We start from the raw sequence: 13,749 nt of genomic DNA, 5'->3' as shown, positions 1-13,749 counted from the left end.
TCGTGGCAAAATTTTATAATTTTTTTTTTCATTTAAAATAAAGTGATTTGTAAGTTGTCCTCTTTAAGTACGATCCCTTTAAATCATTTAAGTGTTTTTTGACTTGTTTTTATTTATCGTTTGCTTTTGCTAATTATCCAATAATTTTTCTGCCATATTATGTGGAACTACTCCTTGGGTCTCAGGCAATTTCTGGTAGATGCTTTCAGCTACTAAATAAGCTGTTGTTTTATGTTGGTTCTGGCCAAGTTCTACTCTGGTGCCTACATTTTATGTTGTTCTTAATGAGAGTGGAATTAACTCTGGGGGTTTCTAAGGCATTTTTACTGTTTTTTAGATTTACAGAAATTAAAGACTCCTCCGGAAAGCTTGATTTCAGCCTGCTTTCTCCATCTAAGAAGGAGTATTGGGCTATGTTGGCCTACAATCGCTCCAAGCTTTGCAATATCCTCTTCTCCAACGAGCTGAACCGACGCCTTTCTCCCCACGGGGTGACGTCGAATTCCCTCCATCCTGGAAATATGATTTACTCCTCCCTTCATCGTAACTGGTGGGTGTACACCCTGCTGTTTACCTTGGCTCGACCCTTCACCAAATCCATGGTAAGTGAATGCCTTAAAGCATTTTACAAATCTTCCTTTTTTTTTTTTTTCTTCAAATCAGGGGAGAAAAAAGTTATAAAAATCCAGATGTATGTATCTGCTTTGACCTATTGCCTTTTGTAACCGTGACCCTGATTTTAATGACGAGCACTGTTGCCAAGATAGTGCTCTAGAAGAGGATTCTTCAACCATTTTAGATTTGTTTTGTCAATCTTCAGTTAAGGAACCTTCTAAGATGGAGTGCACGACCCCCTTGTTTGAATATATGATTTTCACTCTGATTAAGGGTGTTGTATGTCTTAGGTGCAGTTCAGAGTTATTTCTGTGCTCACTATACGTAAAACATCAAAAAAATTGCTTTGGCTTTTAAGTGGAATATGTTGACTGCATTTTTTATGTAAACAGATGCCCTAGTTAGAAGAGATACTACAGACATTATTAATGGCTGAAGGAAAGTGCTTTCAGTGGTAAAAGCACCTTCATTCATATTTAAAAAAAAAAAAAAGCAACAGCCCAACAATCTTCTTGATTCTTACAAAGTGCTGAAGACAATGGGTGTTTTCCATTTGTCTCCATTGGATTTTGGACTGGGACCATGACATAATGAAAGGCTACACAGTTCTTCCATAGCCAGTGTTATGAGTCTTCATTATATAAGAATTTGCAGCATCCTGAGCAGTTGGAGGGGTTACTCTTATCCCTTGAAGCTCTGAGCCGGGTTATTTGTAAGGAGTCTGAAGTATTTTCTAGACAGAGGATGACTTTTACTTCAAGAAGTGACTTCTTTTAACCTTATAGGCTGTTTCTCACTCCTTTTTCATTGGCAAAGAATGGTATTCCCAAAAAGGGTAGCAGGGAGAGAGAGTCTCTGTTGAATGTTTCCAGTTAGGAATGAGGGAAATGAAAAGATCCAGACCCTGCAGAACTCATCTAGCCATGGCAGTTTATTTCAAGCCCAAACACCAGACCCCTTTCACAGAAGACTTCACAGCCAACAAGGGTGGTTGTGGTGGTTTTGCATACTGTCTCTCTTAGCTGGTGGTGCAGATCAAATTAGTTGGTTTTATCTGAAAAAAATCAGAGAGGAATTCAGGCAGAGGAATCCATCCTTAAGCAGCTTAATCTACCACATAACCCATAGTAACTGAGCAAATCAGTGGTGGAACCTGTATGTAGAGCTGCACAAAAGAATTTGCTTGTGCATTTCAGTACTGTTGGGATAATGAAATTAATCTTAATTTATACTGGGATCGTGTATGTGGACAACACTCTGTTTAAAATCAGAGTTTTAGTTTTTAAAACTCTGATTACATGTCCATAAAAGAACAATACTGGATCTTCAATAAGTCTCAGGGAGCAAAAATACAAACAGTGCACTGACCATGGGTGCATTGTCACCTCTAACACCTCTGACCTCTGCCTGCAGTCTGCAGCCTGTACATATGCAAAACCTATTTATGTCCACAAGATTGATAAGTGAGCACTGTGGCACCTTGGGACAAGTAATAATATCTTTCAACAGCATGTTTTTTTGACCAGGACCTATAAAATCATGCCTCTGCTGTGCTAGGGATAGTTTGCAAAACAAATTCTTGAGGTTCTCCTGAGAACGTGTAAGTGAATGTTATCAACGTCCCGTGAAAAGGATCTAGTCTGTGGACATTTATGAATTGGTAGTTGTATTTGCTCTGACATATTTTTGCAAAGAGAACCTTCAGTGTTTGTTGCTCAGAGAATCTTATCCTCTAAGGAACAAAATGAAAGACCAGCATTAATTTTGAATTCTTTAGAACAATTGATAGATTTTTTTTTAATAGTATCTATGTATTAATAGTACATAAAAGAGAATACAAAGCACACTACAAAAAATAGCAGCACTGAATAACAGAGCACTGTAGTCCAAGTCAAATCACTTCTGTTAAGTCCTTCATGTTTGTATTTCACTGAGGTTATTTGAATGTCATGATGGAGGGTATGGCCTGAGGTTAAGCATCGGTTTTACAACTCATATTCTGATATGAATTGTTATGTTCCCCTGAACTTTACCAATGTTTCAATTGCCAATGAAACTAGAAAAGTGCCCCTTCCTGGGTGTGCAAACAAGTGTTACTGAAATTCTCAACATCATCAATGCAAGAGTTTCTCTTTTAAGGTTTGTAGGGAGCAAATGACTTGCTGCTGCTTCTTTTTTGGGGATTGTGCTGTCACCAACCTGGAATAGACTTTGCTGAGGACCTTTTTGTGGGCTTCCTTTCAGTGTTTCTGTGAGAGCTCACCCTGGAGTTTAGATGGAGTTTTTGGTCAGAATATTGGGAGTGATCTCAAAGCTTACAGCTGCAGTCCCACGGTGGGGAACTGTCCTTTCCTGTGTTTTCCAAGGATGTCTGCATTGCACAATGAATGCAGCAATGATGCAGCAGCATTTAAAGTAGTTTCAACTGAACTGGGCCCATAACTGGAATGGAGAGACCCGTGACAAGGTTGTGTGGAGAGAGGTAAGGTCTGTCAGCTCAGGCAAGGTGCCACGTGGGTGTGCTTGTACCTCTTTTGATTTCTGAGGCAGCTGCAGCATTTTGGTAGGTGGAGAGACTAATCCTTTCTGGAGCCAGTTTGAAGCTGTTTGCTATGTCCTGGACTATCCTGGGGTCTGTATAGATGCATGCATATGTGTGCATATATGCACACACAGACTCCAGCTGCACATACCTGATCCTAACTGGGGCCTTCTTGTAATATTGTTGTAAAAGCTGTTAATAAACAATATTTACATTTTCAGTTTCTATTTCACAAAGGTGGACTTATGTATATTCTGAAATCATCTGTTTAAGGTTTACTTACTAGAAATCGTAACAGTTTAATTATTATTTTGCTTTGTTTCCCACAAAGAAGAAATATACATTGTGTGTCTGAAATACATTTTTTTTTTTTATTGTTCACTTCTTGAGTGTTGAACAGCTCCTCTTTGGTTGATGAAGATACAGTATTTTCTTTAGAAATGCACACAACTGCCTACCACAAGTCACTATTTTGGGGAGAGGTGATGCAGCCTGAGCTGTGTGGCACTTGGGGTATTCAGCAGGATAGAATTTAGCTGAGAAAACAGTGCTGGTAACTGTTCCATTTTGGCTGATTCACAGAAGCACTGAAAGTCAGTATCCTGATACTGACTTTAACACTCTTATTTACCTGTTGGTTGTTATTTGCTGCTACTTTTGGTAGTTTCAATAATTAGGACACTTTAAGCAGAACCTTAAAATAGCTTGACTCCATAAATAAAAGGTTTGTGGATTTTTTCTAAAAGAACAAACATAGGTAAGGTTTATCTGTCTTTCAATTGTGAGGCTTTTAGTGGCATAATTTTAGTTGCTTCTGTAAATGATCATACCTTACTGCAAGAAGAAGTGCAACTTCTCATTTTTCAAACCTGTTTTACAAGCATAAAAATTGTTCTATGTTTATGCTACTTATAGTGAAGTCTTCAATTGAATCACACAGCTGTCTGGTCAGCTTTTCAAATGTAACACAGTATTTAAATCACTGGTAGTTGTAGGTGTCTGGGAAGTAGTTTTATTAAGCAGAGCACTGGAAACTCTTTTCATTTTTTCCCACCCACCTCTTTTCAAGATCTAAAATCCACAAGGATTTCTATGCAGAAATGGAGAACAAGTATTTTTTTTGTAGAAAGAAATAGTTGTAAGTAAATTACCATTTTATTATGGTAGTAACTCTAGCTCTACTAGTGTTCAAAGGGCCTCTCTCTTACTTACCACTATATAGTTACTCAGTGAGTTGGAGATGCTTATAGTATAATTAAATATCATTTGAAACAAGTGACCACTGTAAATAACAAATTGGAAGAGAAACTCTGAAAGTAACTGTGTGAGGCCACACATATGCTTTACTGGTTTGATCCAAGGCACTAGGGTTTTGTTGGGTTTCTTTTTCTACCTCTCTTTTATGCTCTTTCCCTCTCTTCTCCTCCTTCTCTCTCTTTCCCTCTCTCCTTTTGTCTCTCTTCTTAAAAATTGGCCCAAGAAAAGTTTGACTAAGTTGGCTTTTTTTTGGTTTAAATTAATGCCAGTCATTCAAACCCCATCTGATTTGTGACTATTTACATACAAGATTAAAATTAAATACATTTATTGTAAGTTTTGAGCTTACACTGAGTGCACTATCTAGTGTCACTCCCAGGTGACTTTGTGAGTGTACAAAGGCATATAAATTTAGAAGTGGAATGCCATTATCACACGCTTGTGATAGTCTTACATAGACCCAAATATTTTTGTTGGCAGGTAACGGAGCAGAAAGAATATCATGTGTTAGGGTAGCAAGAGCTTAACAGATGTTTCAGTGAACTGAATTTTCAAATCCTTTTACATTAAGAAATGGCTGGGGTTTGGGGAAGTTCTGAGACTATTGGGTTACATTTCCTGTTGCAGTGCAAAGCCAGCCATTGTGCTGGAGTTTTAGCAGATGTGTTACCCCCTTTTAATGGTTGGGAATAAAACATTGGTTCTGTTGCTGAGATATAAATTTCAACTAGACCAGCTCAACTTGTCACCTTTAAAAGCCAGTTAGCTGTGGTAAGACCGTTCTGCCCTTCACTTTTCACTGTGTAAAAGACTGATGCTTGAACTGCTCTTTGATTTCTCCCTCCACCCCCAAAGATAGTACCTTTCCAGAGTTGGATTTTTTTATTTAAAGTATTGCTATTGAGGATTATAAGGAATACTTCTAAGTGTCTCAAAGTCTTCTGCATGTCTAAGTTTCATATAAACCATGAGTTCTTGCTACTGTGATATTATTCTAGGAGTGCTTGAGGCAGTTGGCCTGGATTGCAGGGCACATACAGGCAGGAGGAAACCCCAGTGCCTACAATGGTTTCACTGGGTTTACTTTTGCCCTAGGTTGGAATGTCTAGATTTAAATTTCATGGGATGATTTCACACATGCCTAACATCAGCTTGGATGTGCTATTCTGGAAAGAAATCAATCTGCATCTACAGGAGTGACTTGCTTCTACCTATTGGTCACATCTGTTTGCTTTTGACAGCAACCCTAGAGAGGCCCCCTGCAGCCTCATCAGCTCTTCACTTTCTCCCCTGCTCTTTGCTGAAGAAGCTGGAATTACCCTTAGAGCTGAGGATAGTATTCCCTCCCTAAGCAAACATTTTTTTGCTGTCCAAAGATCTGTGTGGGCTGTGTTGAGTTGATGTTGGCTTCCATTACTGAATTCACAGTTCAGGCCAAATTCTGCCCACAGTTGTGCACGTTCAGCTCCAAGAGCAGTCATGGGCAGGGTGGGTTATGTGCATGTTTCAGCATAGGATTTGGTGTGTACTTCCTTCCTTGAGACATTCCTGAAAATGCACTGGGTTTTCTTGAAAAGCAACAGGCAGTTCCTTTTGAAAAGAACCTCACAGTTTAGGTTGGATCAAAAATGTCGAATTTCTTTTCTCAAACTGAGTCCTGGGCAGGAAGAGAAAGAGGATGGGAGAGTGAAAGGGGGCTGACTACCTACTGGATATCAGTAGTTGTAGAGAGCATAAATCACATGTGCTATTCTCCTGGTTTATGGATTAATGTCTGAAGTGTAAATGCTGAGGGGATGCTAAGCTACATCTCTCTTTTTTAACACACAGATTTGTGGACTGTGCCTCTAGTACCATGGCAGGACAGTTATTTTATTGAACTCTGATTGCATGTGCTTCCTCACAGAAAACTCCTATTTAGAATGGACTGAACTGGGTAAAAGGAAAGAAGGCTTATCTGGAAGAATATTTTGATTTGTTGTAATAGGATGGCAAAGAGATGCCTCCGAAGTAGTTGTTGATCATTTTACGTGTCCTACCTGCTAATAAAATGTAATATAGGCTGGTTTATTATCAAACTTACGTTTAACTGATACATATTTTTAACTTCCTACTAAAATAAATGCAGCATGAAATATAAGGGCAAATTAAATTCGTCCCCTGTAACCTACACACCACAGGAATGGTCTTTATGAAGATGTATCCAGGTGCCAAACAGGACAGCTCAGGGTCTCAGTGTGCAGGATGGTGCTCAGGGGGAGCAGTGGCCATGGAATTTGCTGTGTCCAACACACCCCCATAGCTGTTTGTGGAGCAGCTCTGTTATACCCTATAGTTTTGTGGACAAAGTAGGGAGTTTCTTCCTGTCCCCCCAGATCCTTGCAGAATTTCAGAATGCCTCGTCAAATATTGTTCTTCTTATTGTTCTTTTTTCTTATTTCTTCTTTTATTTTTTCCTTTTTTCTTTATTTTTTTCTTGTTTTTTTTTCTTATTTTTTTCTTGGTTTTTTTTCTTAAGTTTTTGTTTTATTTTTTTCCCCTTCCCTTTTGCTCACCCTCACCTGTGGAGCTCAAGTGCACCTGAGGTGCTGTGGTGTCTCTGAGGTGCTGTGCAGCATTGATCTGCTCAGAATGGATTTGAGAAACCATAAGGAAGGAAATATCTGTTGTATTACGAGTGTTGAGGTGTTTGGGTGACTGGAAAGATATTGCACTCAGATAGAAACAGCTGAACAGGATATTTAGTCTCTTTTTTGATCCCTTTACCTTTGTGTTTTTTTGTTTTGTTTTGTTTTGTTTTGTTTTTTTGTCATCACTATGCTCACTGTTAGGCATTTGCCTCATCCTTGTTCTTGAGATCTTTTTCATACTGAAACATCGTAATTTGTTTTCTTTGCTCAGGAATTGATTTACTACAATAACTGAAAACAAATAAGGTTTCGATTTTTCCATGAGCAAAAATGACTAAAATTTAGACCTGTGACTTTGAACAGACTGTAAAAAAAGATATTTTTTTTTTAGTGCTTAGACAGTGAAATTCAGTACATCCAAAATACTTGAAATTCTAGTGTCCTGTGACTTTTTTGATTTTTTGCATTGGCATTTATCTTGCATATTGCTGTACAGGTATTCTCTTTTTTGATTTCAAGTATTCAAAAAAAATGTGGAATTTTGTGGAAAAAAGAAAGGGCTCTCCTTCTGGGAATCTGTATCTTCACAGTGCTCTGTGACAAATTATTTTCATGGCTTTATTCTCTGTTGTCAGGGAAGAAAATAGCTAATAACAGCACTAGATAATGTTTTGGATTTATATGTACAACCTCTTGGCCTCCCTTCCTTCTCCTGACTGCTTAGAAATAAGTTGTTCTCTCTCAAAAGTGGGCACGTGGTACTGTGCTGCATAGATATGATGTTAAAACTCTGGTTTTGGACAGTTTGTGACACTTCTGGTTTTGTGGCCACACATAAAAAATTTTCCTGTGTAGTTCACCTAAATCTAATATTTTTTTGACAAGCGTTGCTAAGAAAACAGCAAAAGCATTTATCATAGAGCTTTGTTAAAAATAATAGATTGGCAAAGGGAGTGTAAGGGAAAATACACTGTGAGGAACTTCTCTGAATGTATTACATACTTGAGTTGTAGAAACCAAAAGGTAAAGGTGCATATTCATATTCTTTTTCTGGCTTTAGCTCTCGACAGCAGCTTCTGCTGGGAATAATCTAGTTTGAAATTAAGTCTTGATGATTTTTTTTTTAAAAGCTGAAACAGATTGCCTCTGTATGTCATGCATTTATTTGGTGCTAATGCAAACATATGTCTGTTAACTTAGGAAAGTGGAATGATGGTCTAAACCACTTTTATGGTATGTACTGGCCTAGATCTTAATGTATCTACAAACTGAGGTAGTAATTCTGCCTTTGCTACTGGTTTTCCTTTGCCCACTCTTAATCTGTCTTCAGGTTATGTTAGATATTGCTACAGGAACAATTTTAAAGAGTTCCACTAAACAAAAGGGCTTTCACAGAATAATTTTGTACTTTTTGCCTAATAAGGGTTTAACTTTTGATGAGTCTGTGGCTGAGTGAGCAGTGAAAACTGCTGGCTGAACTCACTGTGCACTGCTGAAGACCAAATGTGAGTGTGCCCAAAGTGCTCCCTTCCTTTTGCTTCGTTGCAGAGCCCTCTGTGTGCCCTCCACTGCACCCCTGAGCCCTCTGTGTGCCCCTCTCTCCACATCAGAGCCCTGGGGGTGCCCCTTGCAGCCCCCCAGATCTGTCCAGTGCCAGTCACTGCAGATGAGGTGACTCAGCCCTGCCTGCGACCCCAGAGTTTCTCATTTGTGAGCCTGAGCAAGGTCACTTCCACAGTTTGTTGTAAATAACACAGTAGGATCCAGACCTCCTTATTTCCCAGCTAGCACATAAATCATAGGATTATTCATTTCCTTTAATAACTAGAGAGTAATAGAGAGAACATTTTTATGAATGAGGTAACTGTAATCAAAGCAAAGTCAATGCACTGTAGTTCATGTATAATGATCCAATGATCTGTTGCATTCTAGAAAGATGGTCTCCAATATTCACAGTGATAAAATGTGAGTTTTTAGCTAGCAATGAGTTTTTAATCACTTTTTATAAAAAGAAGTAGTCCCTAAAAATTAAGTAATGATTTATAAATTTTTTGGACAACCATGGCTACTGTCCTGTATGGCAGAAGGCTGGAGCATCCCTCTCATACAGGCTGAGATGCTTGTTCAGCCTTGAGGAGAAGAGCTTTTAGAGAGGCCTTAGAGCACCTTCCAGTACCTAAAGGGGCTCGAAGAGATCTGGAGGGAGACTTTGGACAAGGGCATTGGAGTGACAGGATGAGGGGGAATGGCTTCAAACTGACAAGACAGCAGGGTTAGATTAGATATTGGGAAGAAATTCTTTCCTGTGAAGGTGGGGAGGCCCTGGCACAGGTTGCCCAGAGAAGCTGTGGCTGCCCCATCCCTGGAGAAGTGCTCAAGGCCAGGTTGGACAGCACTTGGAGCAACCTGGGCTAGTGGAAGATGTCCCTGCCCATGGCAGGGGCTAGAACTAGGTAGTCTTTAAAGTCCTTTCCAACCCAAATAATTCTTTGATTCTTTGAAACACAAATTGTACAAGATACTCCAACTGAACCAGGTATTTTCAGCTATTGAAATTAAGGTGCTGTGAGTGATATGAAATGCAAAAAACCAAATCCCATGTGGAGTAAGATGCCAAATATACAAAATTTTTTGAAGCTGTGAGATGACCTTAATGATGGAGGAGTGAGTGGGTTATGAACAAAAGGCTCTAAGGAGTAGTTGTGTTTCATTAGTCTGCTTTTCACTTGCTTAATTTTCTTCTCTTAAATCAAGTTTCCTACTGAGTTTAGAGGCACAGGACTGAGTCATTTTTGGCTATGATTTTTTTAAAACAATTAAATCTGCTGTTTATTCCTTAAATGAGTTGAGACCTTCTTATCCCTGTCACTTGATGAGGCAATTAGGCAGCAATGCATCTTTTATTTCTTCATAGTTCTTCTTCCTTGTCTTTTACATCCATACCTGCTGATATTAAGCCTTCTAGTTAGCTCTTTATGAAATAGAGCTGATGATCCACACATCTGAAGTTCAGCAAGGCAATGTTTTTGGGCAAAGGTTAGTTTTTGTTTGTTTGACCTCTAGAGTTTAAAATCCAGTGCCCAAACTTGAAACGGCAAATGTTAAAAATAATGAAATTACATAATTGAACGTTGTTAGTCCGTGTAATTTTGTGATCATAACTCACAGAGCAGTATAAATTTTGTGGATTCTAGAACATGGTTTATCTTTCCTCACATTTCTTTTGAAGTTTCTATTTACAAATGGACAGATGTTCAGGAAACCCCAAGCTTTTATTGGCCCTCTGTAGAAGAGATGAAATATGAAATTGTTTTTAAAACGAGGAATGGAGTATAGATCCTGTTTTATGGAACTATTATTTAAATGCTATTTCTTAATTGGGAGGTGCAGTGCTCAGTTCCATTATTTCCCTAGAACCCCTTGGATATCTGAGATGCTTTATCATACCATGGTCTTTTCATTTCTCTCTCTATCATCTTTGAAGAGGTGCCATACCACTTTAAACAGTTCACCAATCAGTTTCAGATGATGGATTCTCTTTAATCATTTACATCCAGAGAAAGTCAAATATTCCTTAGGAAGCCAAAGTAATCTAACAGAATGTATAGTGTTTGTGCAGCTGGATATCTTATTTATTTGAAGTTCTCAGGGAAATCTCTTCTGACTTTACAAAAAAGATGGAAGAGTAAACAGTAAGTGTGTCCAAGTAATATGAGCTAGAAAGTCCCTTCTTTTGGAGCAAAGTCATTAAAAAAGTATATTTTCAGGGTCCAAAAATAATAAAGTATATCAAATGTAGAGTACTGCATAATGTTTTTTCAGTATTCTTGCTATTTTTACATATATATGTGTGTATGTACCTATCTATCTATAGAAATGAAAAATATACTTGAGTTTTTAATATAGTTCATATTCCTGGATAGGTGAACACAATCAGAGTCTGTTTTCCTGAAAAAATGATTCATCTGTTTGTTTTCTTACTCTGTGACATGTCATTTATCATCATGTTGCCATTCCCTGGACATAACTGAATTAACATTCCTAAAAACTTCCTTCCAGGAAAGCTATTGAAAATGTACTTGTATGTATAGAAAATTCATATTTCTAGGCTTTTGGGAGGTATCCCACTGTGATACTAATAGTGTTTCTAGTTTTTGTCAGTTCTCTATTCCAAAGTTTACTGTATATATAGGTATATTTTTTTTCTCCTGAGGAAAATGTGAGGGGAACTTGCTGGGTTGGGTTTGTTGGTTTTAGGTTTTGGTTGTTGGTTTTTTTTTTTTTTTGGTGTTATGGACATGAATGTGGTAGTTTCTTTTTTTTTCTAAAGGCAAGACTCAAACTGCAGGATGTTCCTCGGCCAGCTTGGAGCATTGACTGGATTCCCACATGGAGGGAAATAGGTCTGTGGTTGATGAGACTGTCTTAGGGAGTATGTTTAGTTTTTCCACTGGATGTTCACTAGCATTTTGGAGTTCAGTAGCTTCCATTGTATATCACTCTCTGAGAGTTATTACAAGGATTGAGTTAGATACTGGTCAAATCCTGAACATCATTCTACTCTAGTTCCAATGTTTTTACTGTCCCTGTGTCTTATTTCTAGGTAAGAATGTATGTGTTTCTAAAGAAAGAGAAGAAAAGGGAATATATGTTCCAGAAAAATTATTGAAGCCACGTAGTTGTCCTTAATTTTATGTTGGTTTTGTTGCCAGTAGCACTGTGAGCTGATGTGCCTTTTCTGCCTCTCCTCTTTCTTTTCTTAACCTACTGTCTTAGTCCTTAGGTCTGTGGTTTCTCACCCTTATCAAAAAAGGAAGAAAGCACCAATGTATGATTGTATGTTAAATAATCTGTATGAGGATTTGTAATCAGAGAATTTATGAATTTACTCAGCTTTTAAAGTTTCCTTTGAGACTTACAGTACTTGACTCATTTGGATTTTATAACCCCTTTGTTTTATTCTTTCTGGGAAGTTGTTGACTAGTGGCATCAATCCTTTTTTAGCAAGGAGGATGTCAGTAAATATAAACATTGCAGTCAAATTCCATCCATTATTTTAGTGACAACATGTTTTTGCAGTTATTAAACATCACCATGGATATAGCACAGTCTCCAATGCATGCCAAAAAAATCTATAGAAGGTAGTTGAGGAATTTTATTAATTGCAAAAGCATCACATTGAAATAAGATAAAGACAGCAATGTTGAATGATGCATCTTATATAAAAGTAATGTCACTTTTGAGATATAGAGTAAACAGTTTGTTTTGAAGAACAACATCTACTTGTCCCAAACATGCAAGATTGATTTGTTAGTGCTGTGGATTTCCATCTCTTCCAGCAGTGCTGTCTTAAGGGTTGACATTTGCAAAAATGGAGTTCTTATACATGTGCTGCTCCTGTGGATGGTACATCTTTAATTCACTTAGGATGGATATTGCCATTAATTCAGAAAAATGTTAAAGAGATATGAGTTGAAACTTACCATGGGCTTATGTTTAATGTTTGTTCACACCAGTGCTTGTTTCTTTTGTTCCTTATAGATGGGTGTGCACATACAAATGGCTGGTGAGACTCCTCACTGGTTAGGAAAGCATTTACTCAAGTGATGAGCACCAGACTTTATGTAAAAGGAACAGATTTGAAAATCCTTATGATGACCTGCAACATTGGTACTGATTTCTGTTTGAATGCTGTACCTACTATTATGCAAAAAATGTTGAGGAACACTTCAAGTTAACAAGCTAGAGCATAAGAATACTTGGAAATACTAGGATTAAATTTTTCACTTAAATTCAACACATATAGGTATTTTTCTTCATGTTACCTTGTCTGTCACTGTAATCTATTAAGGAATACAATTAGGGGTTTTTCATTTTGCTAGAAAATTGGAAAGACTATTTCTTTCCACTGAACAGCATTACTATTAAAATGTTGTCCTGGAATGTCAAACTTACATTATGATGAATACTCCCAGTACAAGAAAACTAATTTAGCACTTCAAGTAAAACAACCGTCTTGGCAATTTTTTATGATAATGACTTTGTAACAGTGTCATTTAGAATCTGATTGTCTGCTCATGTCGAGTGGTTCATCCCATCCCAAATAGCGTGATTGATCTAACAGTGTTAATTATGGAGCAGAGGCATGATCTGCAGAGGGATATTGGGTGTCCTGGTGCTCCTTGCCCCAGTGCTGATGAGCCCATTTTCCACTGCAGAGCAGTGTCCTGCCTCTGTAGGAAAGGAGTTTGTTGCAGTTTCCTTAGGAAAAGTCTCGAATATCAGTGCCCTTGAGTGGGAAGGGGGTGTAGAGCAGTTGGGCATCTGAAAAGTCCTTCTGTGTTTCCTCTTGTGGAGCAGACACACAGTTCTGCTAGTGATCTCATGGCATAAATGTAAAAATATTATTTTCTGCACGCTTAATGACACTAAAATAAAGGTTTTCTGGGAAATACATTAATTCCGGTTTTGTCAAGATGTCATGAGTAAACAGAAATGAGTTACCTTTTTTCTTGGTAGAACTAGTTATTACCTGAGCTAAATGATTTTAAAGCTGCACTGGTTACATTTGGTAACCTAGGATGTATGAAGTGAGCTTCTCTCTCAGTTTTTGCACCAAAAGTAGTGACTTTGTGAGAAAAAATTGTGTTGACTTCTTCCATTCCTTTGATGAGAAATGCATATGAATTTCCAACTTTTAAAGGA

General features: G+C 37.9%; 1 protein-coding gene across 3 annotated transcripts in view; it reads left to right on the top strand.

Moving 5' to 3' along the window:
* Positions 1-13,749, top strand: part of WWOX (WW domain containing oxidoreductase) — a 490,348-nt gene that overhangs the window by 119,287 nt on the left and 357,312 nt on the right. For all 3 annotated transcript variants that reach the window (XM_051801776.1, XM_051801778.1, XM_051801777.1), the window contains exon 8: positions 338-602. In XM_051801776.1, coding sequence (XP_051657736.1) covers positions 338-602 — 265 coding nt within the window. The remainder of the gene's footprint in view (positions 1-337; positions 603-13,749) is intronic.

This window comes from Manacus candei, unplaced genomic scaffold (genome assembly GCF_025592945.1).
Source record: "Manacus candei isolate 608988 ecotype Guabito, Panama unplaced genomic scaffold, ASM2559294v1 h1tg000053l, whole genome shotgun sequence".
NCBI classification, from domain to species: domain Eukaryota; kingdom Metazoa; phylum Chordata; class Aves; order Passeriformes; family Pipridae; genus Manacus; species Manacus candei.
The sequence above is the reverse complement of the archived record's forward strand: the minus strand, read 5'-3'. Positions and strand labels throughout refer to the sequence as shown.